Source organism: Mizuhopecten yessoensis, unplaced genomic scaffold (genome assembly GCF_002113885.1).
Source record: "Mizuhopecten yessoensis strain PY_sf001 unplaced genomic scaffold, ASM211388v2 scaffold2751, whole genome shotgun sequence".
NCBI classification, from domain to species: domain Eukaryota; kingdom Metazoa; phylum Mollusca; class Bivalvia; order Pectinida; family Pectinidae; genus Mizuhopecten; species Mizuhopecten yessoensis.
In genome coordinates this window covers 70,027-87,921 of record NW_018404701.1, presented here as the reverse complement: position 1 = coordinate 87,921, position 17,895 = coordinate 70,027, and the positions used below count along the sequence as shown (strand labels likewise).

Genomic DNA, 17,895 nt, shown 5'->3' with positions numbered 1-17,895 from the left:
AAAAAAAAAAAAAAAAAATCTCGCAAAGTAATGACTGGAATATCTCAAAACTTTCTACGGCGTGTATGTATACTAAAAGAGACCAGAAAGTTTTGGAGTTTTGGGGTCAAAGGTCATAAATGCAGTAAAGTTCATTTTTACTGGCTGCTCAGTGATGAGATTGTTGTTGAGGTCCAGGGCGCGTGATCATGAATCTGTTCTCATGCTCAAGCATGGATTTTGTGCTCAAGCCTAATTTCTTCTTCTTGTAACTTGATAAATGGATAAATAGATCTTGTTTTGTCAATGATTTGGAAATATTTTGAAAAGACCTGAAACCAAATACTGTTTTCAATGTTTACATTTGACTTTTTGATCATTTGACATGATTAAAGCCAGTTATAAGAAAGTTGGTTTGAGCACAAAAACCATGCTTGAGAATGAGAACAGTTTCATGAATACGGGCCCAGATAGGGATAAGATTTTAACTAAAAGGTTATGATAGTGATATCAACTCTTGAGAGGAAGGTATGACTGACCTTGACTGAGATCAAGGTCACATTTATGGCCTTGAATGGAGATGTAGATCTTCATTGTGGCCTTCACCAGAGATAAAGTGCTTCATTTTGACTTTGTGGATTGTGACCTGGAATTGAAGATTTTGACGGTGACAATACTTTGCCATGTATAATGAAAGCTCTGACGTTTAGCTATACCTGAATATCAAAACAGTTGCCTTGACAATGCAATGATGTAACAATATGGACTTTAGTTTTAAAGATATTGTAACCTCATTGTCAAGGTCATGGTCATTACATTCAGGTTTAGGTCAAAGTTGTGGCTTTTTTGAATGGCTAAGGTCAAAATCAGGACATATATGTCAAAGACCTTCATTTCAAGGTCACATCTAGGTCCTTAGTATCATAAAAAGGTCCTTATTGCAGCATTGACCAAGAGATGAATGCCCTGGTTGTGACATTATCTTTGAGATGAATACAATAAAAGTGGCCTTACTTACTTTCGAGTTGAGTACAAGATTGTAACCTGGACATGAAGATCCTGATTGTTTTCAAAAGGTAATCTTCCTTATTGTGATTTTTCTTTGTAGTTGAAAGTCCTCATTTTGGCATTGTGATGACACATTTGGTTTTATAATAACCTTGCAATGGATATCCTGATTGTGACATTGACCAGGAAATGAATGTCAAGATTGTGACCTTGACCTTGATAGGTAGTTCCTGAACATTTCTTTGAGATGGACATCCTAATCTCGACCATAACTTTAAGATATGACATTGACAAGGAGATGAAGGACTTGATTTTGACCTTTAATCACTTTGAGATCGATGTGATTTGACTATATGATGAAAGTTTACGTTGTGACCTTTATTTTGAAATGAAGGTCGTGATTTGGCATTGACATTGAAATAATGGTCCTGATTGTGACTAAACCTTGAAATTTTGACATAGGCTGTGAATGCTTCATTTGTGATGTAGACCGTGAAACGAATATCATGACCTTGACCTTAAAATGAAGGTCATCATTGATATGACTGTTCATTTGGCTTTGACCTTGCAGAGAAAAGATGAAACCTGTGATTGCACTATTCTAACCTTGAGTTGAAGGTTTGGTTGTGACCTTGAGATGAAGGTCATAGCCTCGACTATCGTAACAATAATTTGTCCTTTTGTTGTGCCATTGACGTTAATGCAGTAAGTGGGATGTGACAGTCGTACTGGAAAATGTTTTGTCCATGTCTGCCTATGTTCTGTCTATACCTGTCAACGTTCTGTCCTGACAATAAATCTGTAGATGATTGCTTACAGATGATGGTGATTCTGCATCTTGTGACATCCTTGACTTGTAGTCCGTCACTGCTGTCATTCTAGTCGCGAAGCCTCATTTGATGTCATCAGGTGATGGCCAGCCCTCAACAGATGTTTCGACCCTTAATCACTACATCCTCCGGCTGGTGGGTCAGTAGTGGTGGCCAAACCACTACTCGTCTATGTCGGCTTCCACATTGGCTCTTCTCGTTTGTGCCATAGCCAGCACGATGCTCTCTCTGCAGCCTCTCCCAATCGTCTGATGGCGGTAGCTCTTGCCCTCCCAGTGAGTCCTATTGACTGTAGTGTCCTCCACACTGACTGTGCGGGGAAACCTCTACAGCCAACCTCCACTGGAAAGAGCCATACTGTCCATCCTCTGNTGAATGCCCTGGTTGTGACATTATCTTTGAGATGAATACAATAAAAGTGGCCTTACTTACTTTCGAGTTGAGTACAAGATTGTAACCTGGACATGAAGATCCTGATTGTTTTCAAAAGGTAATCTTCCTTATTGTGATTTTTCTTTGTAGTTGAAAGTCCTCATTTTGGCATTGTGATGACACATTTGGTTTTATAATAACCTTGCAATGGATATCCTGATTGTGACATTGACCAGGAAATGAATGTCAAGATTGTGACCTTGACCTTGATAGGTAGTTCCTGAACATTTCTTTGAGATGGACATCCTAATCTCGACCATAACTTTAAGATATGACATTGACAAGGAGATGAAGGACTTGATTTTGACCTTTAATCACTTTGAGATCGATGTGATTTGACTATATGATGAAAGTTTACGTTGTGACCTTTATTTTGAAATGAAGGTCGTGATTTGGCATTGACATTGAAATAATGGTCCTGATTGTGACTAAACCTTGAAATTTTGACATAGGCTGTGAATGCTTCATTTGTGATGTAGACCGTGAAACGAATATCATGACCTTGACCTTAAAATGAAGGTCATCATTGATATGACTGTTCATTTGGCTTTGACCTTGCAGAGAAAAGATGAAACCTGTGATTGCACTATTCTAACCTTGAGTTGAAGGTTTGGTTGTGACCTTGAGATGAAGGTCATAGCCTCGACTATCGTAACAATAATTTGTCCTTTTGTTGTGCCATTGACGTTAATGCAGTAAGTGGGATGTGACAGTCGTACTGGAAAATGTTTTGTCCATGTCTGCCTATGTTCTGTCTATACCTGTCAACGTTCTGTCCTGACAATAAATCTGTAGATGATTGCTTACAGATGATGGTGATTCTGCATCTTGTGACATCCTTGACTTGTAGTCCGTCACTGCTGTCATTCTAGTCGCGAAGCCTCATTTGATGTCATCAGGTGATGGCCAGCCCTCAACAGATGTTTCGACCCTTAATCACTACATCCTCCGGCTGGTGGGTCAGTAGTGGTGGCCAAACCACTACTCGTCTATGTCGGCTTCCACATTGGCTCTTCTCGTTTGTGCCATAGCCAGCACGATGCTCTCTCTGCAGCCTCTCCCAATCGTCTGATGGCGGTAGCTCTTGCCCTCCCAGTGAGTCCTATTGACTGTAGTGTCCTCCACACTGACTGTGCGGGGAAACCTCTACAGCCAACCTCCACTGGAAAGAGCCATACTGTCCATCCTCTGTCAACGTTCTGTCCTGACAATAAATCTGTAGAATATATATTCTAGCAATATAGTACATTCAGGTATGAAATATATGATCATAGGTTTTACAAATGGTCGGTGGGCGCAGTGGGTAGCGCACACGCCTTTCATAGAGATGGTCTTGGGTTTGACTCACCGATCAGACGTGAAAAGATATTGGGTACTTGCCCGACCACGTGTTTTTCTCTGGGTACTCCGGCTTCTTCCAACATTAAGACCCCCAGTGCGCTTCCATCCGCGCCATCAAGAGTGATTGAAATAATTTGAAAATACTTGCTTCATTGCTGTTGTAAAACAAATAGAATTATCTTTAATTGTGGACTTCATAAAATATCGAATGCACGTAAAGGGAAGCAGTTAACTATCGTCTGTAATTCCTTTTGTGATTCGGTTTGAAAGTAATATTTTCGATGATTTGAATTTGCTAAAGAAACAGAACAGATACAATGTACTAATCCATTATTCAATTCTACCTAAATAATTGATTAAGACAATAATAATTAATTCCTTTTTTCTAATTTTAAAATGTCAATTTCGCCTTAAAATATCGAACTTTTGGTTTGGTCGCCAGAAAGAGATTTTGGCATTTTCTGGAATCATACGACATACGGGCTTAAAGGGGCCCTAAAAGCCCTAAACTAATATTTGAAGTATCGAATGTTTATTTCTATGACAAGCCAACTTAGCATTTAATACATGATAGCTATCTTTCATAATCTTCTGGATATATCTCATATTATCTAAATTATGTAAGATATCTCTTTTATATTTACCATACGTCTCTGTATTCACAGATATCTTTGAAGCATTGACAGATATCCTTCGTTCATTTAAGATAACCATTATATTTATATTTTTCTATTATCAAAAGTTAATAATGAGATATCTTTAATTTATTTTAAGAAACAGTTGTATCTCTGTTTCATTTAAAGATATTTCGATTTCATTCACTGACATCTTTGAACTTGTATGACCCCTCTCTGGGTATTAAGCTGGCTTGCCATTAATTTCAGAAGACGGATGTTCATGTTGGTCTGTCTGTTACGTAATGAATGCGCTGTACATTTATTTCTAACAGTTGTATTTACGCCAGAAGACATTTGTGATCTCTGGTTCTGACGTCATTAGTTCCTCTCTGGGTTTGCATTTAGAACATCTCAACGTTCAAATGACAAGCTCTATCATCACACAGATTGACGGGAAGTTTTGTTGTCTGGGTCTAACGAGCGGCTACTGATGTACGCTACATCAACACACAATCTCGTATGTTGAGTGAAAAAGACTAATTCTAGTCATAACAAATACACAGGCACTGATGACTTGGTAGAACACGAAGGAAAAGGCATCATAAACGTATATATTCTTTTGTATTGCATTTCCACTATCGGTATACGAACTTATTAAATGAAAATAGCGTTCACGTTTCGTTTGGTTTGGTTATGACGCCATTTCTATATTTGTCAATGCGACGCTTGGCAGTCCACTTCAACTAACACATTGAATAGCTTTGAATCAATCGCTCAATAGACCAAGATTGATAAACAATACAAAATCTTATTGACGCATCCAAATGTGGTTGTTGATGAATTAAGTCTTTCAATGTTAATGAGAAAATTATGCAAAATCAACAAAAACTACAGTAACTCATAACATTATTTAAATCATCACTACTGGTCTTCTCCAGATCGTATTTTTATATTTTGATGAATAGATGTATATCATCATGTTTAAAAAAAGCAAATACTGTGTATAGCCTCGTTCGATTATGAACATTACGAGAGAGCAGGAAATTAAAGCTGTTCTTCCTATAAAAACATGAGCAATCTGGAGAATGTAAAAACAGTTTTTACCAAATAAATGTCACTTATATATTATGGCATTAAGTCTGTTTGACATATAGGCATGGTCTCTGTGTTCATGTAGTTAGGTACATTCGTTTCGTATCTAGCTACCGTTACTGGAGAGAACATTATCTACCTGAATGGGTCGACCCCTACTCGTCAACTCCCTGGCCATTCAGTAACGACAGAGGTGTTGGTTTAGCAAACTCGTTATATAATGTATAAACTTTATTTATCTCAACTTAAAACAATCACTGTTATTGGCACGAATATTAGCGCGCGCCGGGTCTTAACGTGAGAGGAAACCGGAGTACCCGGAGAAAACCCACATGGTCGGGCAGGTGACCCGACACCTTTTCATGTCTAGATAGCGGGATCGAACCCCGGCCACCTTGGTGAAAGGCTAGTGCGCTATCCATTGCGCTACCCAACTACCCCATGAGCGTTAGCCAATCTGTTGATTGAGATCACTCAGTTGACTGCGTGGTTTAAATCCCGAACTATGGAACGTAGTGGTTCGAAAATTGGCGCCATCTGACTTCGGCGCTTCTCCATTGCAGATTATTCATCCGTGAAAGAAAGAATCTGTTTTCATTATTATTGTAAATAAATGAAATTTTGTATACAAAAATCGCTAAAACTCGTTGTCTTTTTTCTAAATTAGGAAGTTAAAGAACTCGAGTCACTCATTCTGGATGTCCTATTCAAACTACATACTAACAGATTTCCTTTTACTGTGGATTTTTTCCCCCACAACTAAGCCAAAGAATGTAAAAATGAATCCTGATACAAAAGTAACTATAACTGGTTCACTCGTTGTCAGTATTAATATAACCGGGCGGAATGTTTTACTGGGTGCCTTCGGCATGGTATTTCAGTGAGATAGCACTATAAAGTCGGCATCAGATCTGCGCTAAGACCAAAAGGCAAGTACACCAACATACCCTGTCTCCGTGACCTTGCAGGTATGGCGTAATAATTGCACCTGCTGCCGCCCATTGCATGATCGTAAGAGGCGACTAAATTTGTTTTTTTTCTTTTCTCTTCTTTCTAAACAACTTTCTTCTTCCTAATGTCTCCCTAAACAATGCCTCACTTTTGACCTTAAGCTGAGCGTTCGCCCCTGTGAGGAAGGCTTTGGGTTCTGTCCCCTGGCCAAGACATACCAGAGCCTGTAAAAATGTTAGTTTCTACTCCTATGCTCAGCAATTTAGAAGTGGGACGACTGGTTCGCCCGTTGTCAGTATAATGTGCCCGGGTGGGGTGTCCTGCTGGGTGTCTTGGGCAGTATGTTTCAGTGAGGTAGCACTATAAAGTCGGCATCAGTTCCGCGCTATCACAAGGAGACAAACACGAACATATCGCAGCCTCCCAAAACACACGCGCAAACACTACACGCATGCATCTTGCACACATGGTAGGCCGTCCTTAAATGACCACAGCTGTTGATAGGACATTAAACGATACTAAACCAAACCAAACCAACCCTGTCTCCGGCACACAAACACCCATGCACGCTTACAAAACACACATGGAGGCATGTAAAATGACCTAGCTGTTAATAGGACGCGTTAAACAAAACAAAACAAAACCGACCCCGAATACAATGCTGTAATCTAAATTTCTAAGAAATAAATCGAAATAAATTCTGTGTATTCTGGAATCCTTTCCAATCTGATAAATATTTCCCAAGAGATGACGGATTGGACAGGTTTTACTGTATACTCAGTCGTGTCACATAGGGTGCCGGATTGGTCAAGTTTTACTGTATACTATGTAGTGTCCCACAGGATGCTGGATTAGACAGGTTTTACTGTATACTATGTAGTGTCACATAGGGTGCCGGATTGGAAAAGTTTTACTATATACTATGTCGTGTCCCATAGGGTGCCGGATTGGACAAGCTTTACTGTATACTATGTCGTGTCCCACAGGGTGCTGGATTGGACAGGTTTAACTGTATACTATGTAGTGTCCCACAGGATGCTGGATTGGACAGGTTTTACTGTATACTATGTCGTGTCCCATAGGGTGTTGGATTGGACAGGTTTCACCACTGAAGCTTCTTTTCGTAAAACAGCCAGATTCAAATCTATCGTTGTAAGAAAGGTTGTCAGATATGAAGAGGATTCTTCAGGTCTTCGTTGTTTATGATATCGAAACAACTTATAGTTTTCCTTACGTTTTGACTAACTGCTCAATCAACTGCAACTTGGAATACCACTCTGTCAACCACGTTCGCAAAATGTGTTAATTCGCGAACTAATCCTATTACGGATCTCCGCGAAACCATACATGTACATCGTCAAAATGTATGATATTTTTGTACTGCTAAAACGATTTAAACCCCTGGAGTGACGACTTCATTCACCACAGAATACTATTTCGGGAACTATATTATTTGAATCCCACCACTCTAACCGGAAAGCCTCGATGACGTCATCAGTCGATTTTACACGCGATAGAGTATTTTGACCATGCCGAAGGGCCTTTCATCCCCAGTGTGTGAGCTATCCGCGGATTCCCAGCCACAACATAGCATGTTTTGGTTTGGCATGTCAAAATATTTCTGCCATGCTTGCATAGAGTTTACAGTATATATCAATCTGAGACACAGCGCTCTGTAATCTGTATTTGACATCATAAGATAAGACTTTGTTTGGTTTTCCCACTGTGTAGCGTCTACTACCCGATTCTTGCTTGTTGATGCGCTGGCGTGATGAAGACTTGACCAGTAAGTGAGAGCACCCCATCTACACACTGAACACTATACCATAACAGGTTCATCACTAAGGAAAGTGGATTCTTTGCGTTTCCGAGTCGATTCCAATATATAGAGATAATAAAATATATTTACAAATTTACTTTGCTTGTTCAGTTTATATTTACTTACCAAACGAAAATATTGAGTAATGATCTATTAACATCTAAAATTTGTTTCATAAGTGACTAACCATAAACCATTTTATACTTGCCAATTTGCCGATTGACAATCCGCACCACGTTTACACAGACAAAGTTCTTACCAATATGCTACATCATACTATAGTATGAAAAACACATTTTCTAATGAAATTACAGAGAATATTTTTTACTTGAATGTTTATTCACTAACTTTTTTTTTTTTTTCATTGTATATTAAAGTTATTGCTGCTGCTGCTGCTGCTGTTGTCATCAGCGTCGGCGCCGTCGTCGTTGTTAAGGATGATCGCGTGATTACTCGTCGACATGGTGTAAGGAGACAAAATGGCCGCAATGAAGAGGGTACCATGTCAAACTACAAGCCTGTAAAAGGTATCTCAAGCACACGAACTTTTTAACTGTTATGTTTACTTCCCAGCTTTGGCGCCACCCATTGGCACAGCTGGGTAGACTTGAACAATCGAGACAGCACACGTGGTCCGATTGGCAAGAATTACATGCTTCGGGTCGCTTGCCTGACGGAACTGGTTCAAAACAACTTTCCAGTAAGCGTTTTATCGTAGTCTCGTTCAACCACCATCGTTGATCTGCGGGAATACTCCTAAATATTTCGCTCGTAATGTCAGAACAAGGCTTTCAAAAATATGGTAAACTCTTTGATTGAACATAAAGACCTTGACCAGATGCTCATTTTGGTAAACCCTCTTTGAGCTAGATAGAGGCTTAATGAGCGCGCCGAGTTTTAGTGTAGCTTTTAAAACATACTTCGGGAATATCCCTATCCATTCTAGGATGCTAAAATAATTGCTAAAGTAATCAGTCGTAAATAGGTGTTAATTTTATCACATCGCATCCGGAAGCGTGTCTGAAATGTCTGCGTGCTCAACACAGGCATTCCTTTATCGACACAGCCACATTCGAGGTCTAATTCGGGAACTGGTTTGATAGATTTAGAATCGTTGAAAGTGTTTATAATATAACACACTATCAACCTTCAGTTTATGGAAAGAGTACGGAACATGTGTTTACATTGAAAAATATAATTAGCATCATTGATTATAAATTTAGATATCCTAAAAATACCTGATTCCGGAATATACATGCTGCTTGCATTTTGTCGCCCACACTTATAGAATCGGATCCCATTCGTGAAATTGCGGCGGCGTCCGCTCCAATGACGGAATTAAACGGATTCTCCCGAAGTTTGCCGAATACATAAGTTTTGTAGTTAGTTCATATTGTAATACCGGACTGTATCCGGACCAAATGTAATATTAAGAAATAATGTATTTTGTTTTAACCTTTTAATCGCTACTTTAACGTTTCACATAATGATCTAGAATCTGTCTGTTTTTAAACGCCTGCCTTCGGATAAATCCCTCTCTTGTTCCCCTTTCGTTAAAACTGATAAAGATCGGGAATGCCTACGGTGTGCATCTAAGATGTAGCGCCGGAGGTGTTTCTCCACTACAACACAAAATTGATAAATTTACTCTCTCCTCTACCATTAACGTTCCATTATAAGCATACATATATATACAACGCAGGTAGCAACACATTATTCGTTTAATGTATAATTTTGAAAGGAAACATTTTTCAATAACATTTAATAGGGGATTTTTGTGAATATATATATACTTCGCATTAATGACGAATGAAAAACTAACCTTCTGGAATTGTTTAAATATATTTCAACTTTCGAATAAAACGTCTTTCAATTTAGATAAAATTAATATTTAGATTGAAATATGTTGTGTCAAATTTCCCGAGTTAGTTTAATTTATCAAATGATATTCCAACTATATTAAAAGTGCTAAAACTTTTAATTATCAGTACGTGTTTTGGTAAATTCCGTAATACGATACGAATGTAGTAATGTCAGCATGTGGGATACTTGATAATGGACTTGAAAAAATAGAATTTCAATTTTAAAAAAGGAAATGTGAAGCTATTTCTGAACCGATTTTGACGACCTTTTCGGTACAAATAAAAGAAATTGTTGTTTCTCCCTTTAAAAATTTGTCCCCGTTTTCTTGTTCACTGATGACAATAGTTTAAACATGTGCAAATATTACGTTTCCAATGTACTAGTTACACATAGTTAATATTGATATCAATTGGTTGAAACAATTTTGAAAAGAAGACGATGTCGATATATTTTGAAATTAACTATTGAATGTGTTACGTTTTATGGTGAAATTTCCTCGATTCGGTAAAGGAATGACTTCGCAATTATGATTATCAAAAATGAAATTTACTGTAGGTATACAACAACTTGTTTCCCTGGTGAAGTAGTTTCTGGCGTATAAATATATAAATGTCGGGTGCTGTATTCATCAATTTGTGTATTGCTGTAATTGTCCACGTAAGTTACTGTAAATACCAGTGCCAGTCATTTCTTCTTACCATATGCAGCTACCACTTTTCGTGACTGTGTGCGCAGGAGTAATCGACGACGGTGCCGAAAGTTGGACCTCCCAACCTTTACAAACCATCGGTGAATTATCAAACAATCTCATGCTGAAATGATTCGTATGGAAGTTATAGAAGATTCTTCTGGTATTGCTTTAGGTGAAAACAAGACCGAGATACTGTAAGAAATGGCTACGTACGTAAATATCAATAAAACCATAGCAATTACGTTTATATCGAGACGCCGGGTAAATTTTTTTATGGAAATAATAAACGTTTTTGTATAAGAACCCGTCAGCCTATATGCAGTTTATCAATTTGTGATGATATAATACAAAACATACAAGCAATACCAATTAGATGCAAAGAATAAATTTGTCGGCCAAGCCCGAGAGTGCGAGGAAACAATAATACTTAAAACCAGTATATGGATTCAGTCCGTGTATATGAAAAGAGGTTTGGAGCAATTCAAATCACTTTTCACCTACACCAAACATGTGTGGGTTCAATGAAAAAATAAGCCTTTATCCAACTGCATTGCTCGTTAGAGGCGACTAATGTGGGGGCCTTGTAGAATCGGTTGTTTTTTTCCGCTCTTTTTTTTTGTCTCTTTGTTTGGTTTTATGTTGTTGAACGCCCTATCTATCTACATCTGTGGTCAAGTAGAGACGTGTCTCCATGTGTGTTGTGTAAGCGTGCATGTATGTATGTGTGCTGGAGGTAGGATATGTTGGTGTATTTGCCTCCTTGTGATAGCGTGGATTTATTGCGGACTTTAAAGTGCTACCTCACTGAAATAACATGTCGAAGATACCAAGCAGCGTATTCTACCCGGCCATATTACACTGATAACGGGTTAACAGGTTGTTGCCATAACCAAAACTGCTAAACGTTAAGCAGGGAATAACAACTACCATTTTTTAAGAACTTTGGTATGTCCGGGCATGGAAGTAAGTCCCGTTGCCTTCCTCACCTGGGCAAAGGTTCAACACTAAGGTCAAAAGAGGGGTATTTCCAGGGAAGGCGCTGGGAAGCAAATATGGGTAGCACATTAGTCGCCTTTTACGACACGCAGTGGAATACAGCAGGCTTATTTTTTTCCCGAACCTGCAGGTTTTGTGTAGTGTCTTCTCGTCTAAATCTCGTCAGTGTCCCCTGTGCTCTTGTGTCTTCTGCTTAAGGGACATTGACGAGATCTGAATTGATCATCAGCTGCGCCCATTGCAACACTTGATTGAAATATATCTAAAATTTCTTAAACTATTTTCCAATACACGATAATTAATTTCTAAAAAGTATTTAACCCCGAAAGATAACGGTGAAACAATTCAGAACAACTGGAAATGGACACCCCCACCCTCCTTTCCTCCCACTCATGTTAAAATAAAAATATGAAAGGTTCTTGAAACTGGAACCTTATCATTTTCATAAGTCATACGTGTGTAATGAAAGTAAGATTACTCCCGTAAAATGAAATAATTTGTGTCTGATCCACCGCTCAACTTTCAGGCAATTAATGTGATTAGATTAAAACCCGTAAATTATTTCTTGTGATGCTTGGCACAATAGTAAACATGAGTCTGGCAGCGCTCAGCCCAATCGTGTAACCGTCTTTTACGGAAAATGCCGACGGTTCCCGATTGATGCTAAGCTGTTTCTTTCTTTTTCGAGCATGCGACAAAAAAGGCGAAGTGATCCTATTGTCTTCGTATTTTCCCCCACCCTGTTCGAGACCAAGGCCGTGGTAAACACCCGAAATATTAGATTATTACATAGATATGCAAACAAAAGTTCCGGATGACTGAATCAAACGTTTGTGTGGAACGTTGAGAGTGATATATAAATATACATGAAATTGCAGTCGAATGCCTCTTTGTCGGTAGTTGGTTTTTCTCCGGGAACTCGGACTTTAATTCCTCCACCACCAAAACCTGGCACGTCCTTAAATGAGCATAGCTGTTAATAGGACGTAAAACACATACAAACCAAACAAACAAACCAGACCACAATTAGTATGCATTGTAGAATTAAAAGAATACTTCATTTTATAACATCTGAAGTCAATTTGTCTGAATCCGTTTATTTTTGACGTCTTTCAGACATTTCAAATAAAATATTTATTATCAACGTCTTAAAATTAATGTAATTCTAAATAAGATTATTATATATCGCAAAAGTCCAAGTCATATTTATTATCAGTTCTTTCCGGAATAATCAAACTGCCCGCTCGAAAATTATGTCGGACTCTACGTGTAATGTACAGAGCACTGTAACGCGCCGTAATTATACGTCTGTGTAGTATTTAACGACCGGCTAATCGTTTTATTTTTATAATCCGTATATCCGGTTAGCTGTAATCCTTCAGGTACGGTCCTAATTGGTACCAGGCTTTTCCTTGTCGGTTAATGCTCGAACAAATAAAACAAGTCAAAAGTATGCCATAACTTTAACAAACAAAAAACCAAGAACAGTTAGGCTGGCTTGCTGAATTATTTGCCGTTAAACGTAATTCCATACCAGTTTGGGGGAAAAAACACACACACACATACACATACATTTTCTGTTTTTCTCAGACTCATATAAACAGGTGTATATTAGCGATTTGCTAAAAATAAATGATTTTCAAGCGGATACTTTTTGAAGGGCCAGTCGACCTTCTCTTTCGTATTTTATAGCCATAACCTAACTTCCCTAAATTTTCAAGTGTTGTGGAATCACCCTGCACGGTTAATTTCGTAGTAGAAGCGATAAGAATTCCGCCGTGCGATTGTAGGGTGCGTTCACTTGTGTCTGCCTTGGAGGCCTTCTCGATACAATCATTGCCGCGTTATTATAAACACTTAGGGTTCTCGGAAATAAACTTTGATAAACTGTTGACCAGTTCGCGTTAGTTTCGTACTCGCCGCTGGAGGACGTATTATCCGCAGAAAGCCTTTGGGAGCGAGTGAATGTGGGTGTAGGTGAGGCCGTATTACTACAACTGGACTAAAAGATTTAAACCCGAGAAAAAACGGCAAAAATTCAAAATGTCTGCCGACGGATGTATGCCAGATTTAGACGGTAAGTTGAACAGCTGTATAGCATGTTCTGGTTATAGGAGAGTTTTAAAACTAAAATGGGCGTGCGATTTTTATTCGGGTCGTTTATCATATGCACTGAAATTTGAAAGAATGAACTCACACACTCGTTTAAACTAACTCATTTGAGTGATTAGAGTAACTCATTCGTGAATTACTAACTCATATGGGTGAATGAAGCGACTCCTTCGGGGTGTATGAACCAACTCATTCGAGTGAATGAAGTACCTCTTTCAGGTGAATGAGCTAGCTCATTAGGGTGAATGAGCTGACTCATACAGGTGAACAGTTCCAAGCGCACTCGGCGTTTAGCGTCTTAGAATAACAGTACAAACGAATAAGTGCAATTCATTTGACTAAAGTGGGAAAGTACTATGAGGGGGAGTCGACCGGAAGGATAAACACGTATGACGATGTGCATATACCTAGTCTGTCTTGTGTATTAGGTATATGTCGCGTTCGTGCCTGCCATTATACCACGTATACAGCAGTCGAACGCAGGTCATGAAATGATTGTACCAAATAATGGACATTCGTGATTGCTCAACAAAATTAATTAAGAAAATGCATAAAATGAAAAGTTTTGCAGCAAGGAAAGAAATTTAGGATTGTCGGAGGATTTATTTAGTGTAGCGTGCTATTTATAAAGATTATATGAGATATAAGCTACATACAAAGATTCCTCTCCATATCATTGAAGCTGTGTGTAGTATTTGTTTGATATCAATTAATTACATTAACATTCCATTATAATTGATAGAATACATTTATTGACTGATTAACTTTGATTTTCATAAAATATTTTCTTACACGATTGCATAGTATTAGAAAAACAATTTTTCATCAAAATCTGTCTTGGTTGCAATAAAGTGAAAGCGTTGCCGGTATTTACGGTGTGTATAAAAGCGGTTAAATTCCCCCGTGGGCGCCCCACGCACGAAGCACGTTCTGGCCATCCTCTGCCTCGGAATATCGGTTGCTGGCATCTATCAAATTCTTGAGTTTCAGGTTTCGAATTTCATGCCTTTTTAGATTAAGCCTCGATAAATAAGGGGATGGGTCTTTAGCACCAAACAAGACCTACAAAAAAAGATAGTAATCTGAATTGAATTCTATAATTATTTTTGTTTCTTTATTTTTATTTGCAATTTAATTCTATTGAATATCAACTGCCTTCCGGTTTAGACAATTAAATTTAGTACATGGATATTTTATTACCGTATATGCATGTAGTACATGCATTTTAATTCCTTGTAATCATAGGTGGGTGTGTTATGTAACTTGGAAAACGCTACATAATAATTGTATAGTACAAAACATTACTGAGAATACCATTTCATGTCGACGACTAGTCTATATACATGTAGCGTATAAAATAATTAAAAAGATTAAATGTCCATGTAAAGAAGGTTAAAGGTAAGCATAGAAAAAAAGATATAACGATCGGGTTTATTTCAAAAGGACAACGTCATGACGTCACAATTACATGTCGTGACGTCACAATGTACACAGGATTGGTAGTAACGTGACGTCACAATTACATGTCGTGACGCCACAATGTACACAGGATTGGTAGTAACGTGACGTTACTATTGTCATGTAATGACATGTAATTGTGACGTCATGATGTTGTCCTTTTTAAATAATACTGAAAAGCCTTGTGAAGTGTGAAAGATGCTATGTTTATAGTCGGTCGTTATATCCTATTTTACTATGCTTCCATAATATATAGGTAAATGTACTCTGATTATATATAGATTAGTTGGTTTGTCTTGACAAATGGGGGATAACCTCGAAAATTTGACAGAATTTATTTTAAGATTTGTCGATATTATTTCATACATTATGGGTTTGGCTATATATAGATATCATAAACTCGACATTATTCCGGACTTATATACATCGATTGAGATCGATATTAGACATATCTAGTTTAATTATTTGATCAGATTAATTTGTCACCAGTTAGATGTTCTATTTCTCCCATAGCATACTTCAAAAAAGGGCGAAGAAAAAGTATTTTATTCTCTCTTCCTGATCTCATATGGTAATCGAAACCCAATCGATAGTAAATTATGACGTCACAAAGCAGATGCAAATCATTGCAAAAAAAATGACGTAATTTAACGTAGGGTTATTTCACTAACTATTTAACTCAGTCACCCCTGAAATTTCATAATGAACTATCCCAACCATTAAATGGAAGAGTTCAAATGGGTCTCCATGGGTGAAATAGAGAATATAGCACATTATTACCTTACATTACCACTGTAATAGGAATGTAAGTATACATTAAGGCTGGGTTAAAAGAACATTCTAGATGAACATAGTCACTGAACATGCATACACCTTAAATGTACTTGCTGCAAATATACAATCTCGGAAAAAAATATGCAGCCTTAAAATGTTTCTAATCAAGATAATTGAGAAAATGAATGTACAATATGTGTTGAATTATGAATCTCGTTTCGGCCTGTATCTCTATACGCTCGTGATTCGTCTATATTGACGCTTAGCAAGGGCGATATGGAATTCTGACCAATAAACCCCTACTACCTCATGGAGGAGTGAGTTTCAACGGAGAAAGTTTGTTAGAGAAAAATATATATAGGGTGAGGGGGGAATGTTCCTAATTGGAAGCTGAGAAAACTGAAAACCAGATATTCATTGTGAAATGTCTTCTGTAAATTGATGGTGTATTATATAGGCCATAATAAATAGGTATACCCTGAAGTAAGCACATGAAATAAGTATCCAGAGTTTTCTACCGGGAAGTTTTCATTCTACGCTAAAAGTTTATATAAAAGACAGTGGTAGGTTCTATAGTTTCTCTCTCTCTTCTCTCTTCTCTTACACTCTATCTTCTTTTTTTCGCTCTCATTGATGACTTGTGTAAATATTATTGTTGATGTTGCCTTTCTGGGAAAAGGTTGCATAAGTTGGGATATCGTGTGCCTAATTCCATTGCAAATTGCAATAACATATGTTTAAATCATTCGGTCATAATAATTTGACTTCTGACTAGTTCCTGTGTCAGCTATTTTGTTAACAATAGTATACTTCACTACACGTGTATCTATGACAACCGGTGACTCTTTGGAAGTGCCACTTGTGGTACCGATACATTCCTTAAGTTCCGGAACACATGGTTTCGAACTCGATTTTTGTGGAGATTCCTGATGTCCTTCCTTTTTTGTGCTTAATTCGGTTCAATTCGCTGGTTGTTTCGTATCTCTGTTGGGGCAATTTTGTATTTGTGTTGAACCTGTATTTCTTTGAGTGCGCGAGAGAAGTCTCCGCCTGTAATATGGTGAAGGTAAACTAATGCACTTTTAATACATAGAGTAACTGATTAGGAACAAAAGTACCAAAAATTCAATTACAAAAGAGACGAAATTCGAACAAAATGAAAGACATACGTGTAAATAAATAAAAATAAATAAATGTAATAATTAGTTAAGTAAAAATTATTTTTTCTGATCCAATGTCGCCAGAATAAAAAAAGGACTTACATGATATTTTGATCCTCTTGATAGCTGATATATCATTTTTAAACTAGGGGGAGATAAGCCAAAATAATGCAGATTCTTTACAAAATCCTGTAAAATTGGTAGCCAGTCGGATGATCCAGTATCTGCTGGTTATTTTTTTAATCTATCCGGAGTAGGAGGGATGGAAGGGGATCAAGACAACTCGGGGTCGATAACCAAGTACATGTATGTAGTCGAAATTCTGAGAGCAAGTGAAGGCTATTTTAGTAACACGCGGTTTAGTTAATGTAGACGCTTTCTGACGGTATTTTTGGCGAATTAATTCTGTGAATTAGGTTAAATCTTCAATACACGCTGTTAGCTTTGACTTGAATGACCTAGTTAAATTTTCCATACGGAAACCGTCAGAATGTAATTAAAGTTAAAATGACCCAGAAACTGTCCCCCCTGCCCAACGTAAGGGTATGCTTCATTACTTTTGCTATGGACGTGGAAACACTGGTGAAGGATTAATCAAGGCTTCTCATTTCGTTGAACGGTAAATTACTACTAGTCAGAAAGTCTGCCGTATCTGCTAAAATAATTTCCAACCGAGTGGCAGGGGCATTTAACCTTGTTTGATGTGCTTTTTTTTAACATTTAGGGTACTGCTTCTCTTCTCCCTCCATAGAGAGCTTGTGGCTGATGTGAT

The 17,895-nt window shown here is 37.8% G+C and overlaps 1 protein-coding gene across 1 annotated transcript in view; it reads left to right on the top strand.

Annotated features, from left to right (window-relative positions):
- Positions 1 to 13,362: 13,362 nt before the first annotated feature.
- Positions 13,363 to 17,895, top strand: part of LOC110446518 (myosin, essential light chain, adductor muscle-like) — a 34,770-nt gene continuing 30,237 nt past the window's right edge. The window contains exon 1 of the mRNA XM_021491704.1: positions 13,363 to 13,696. Within this exon, the coding sequence (XP_021347379.1) occupies positions 13,663 to 13,696 (34 nt within the window). The 5' untranslated portion in view covers positions 13,363 to 13,662. The remainder of the gene's footprint in view (positions 13,697 to 17,895) is intronic.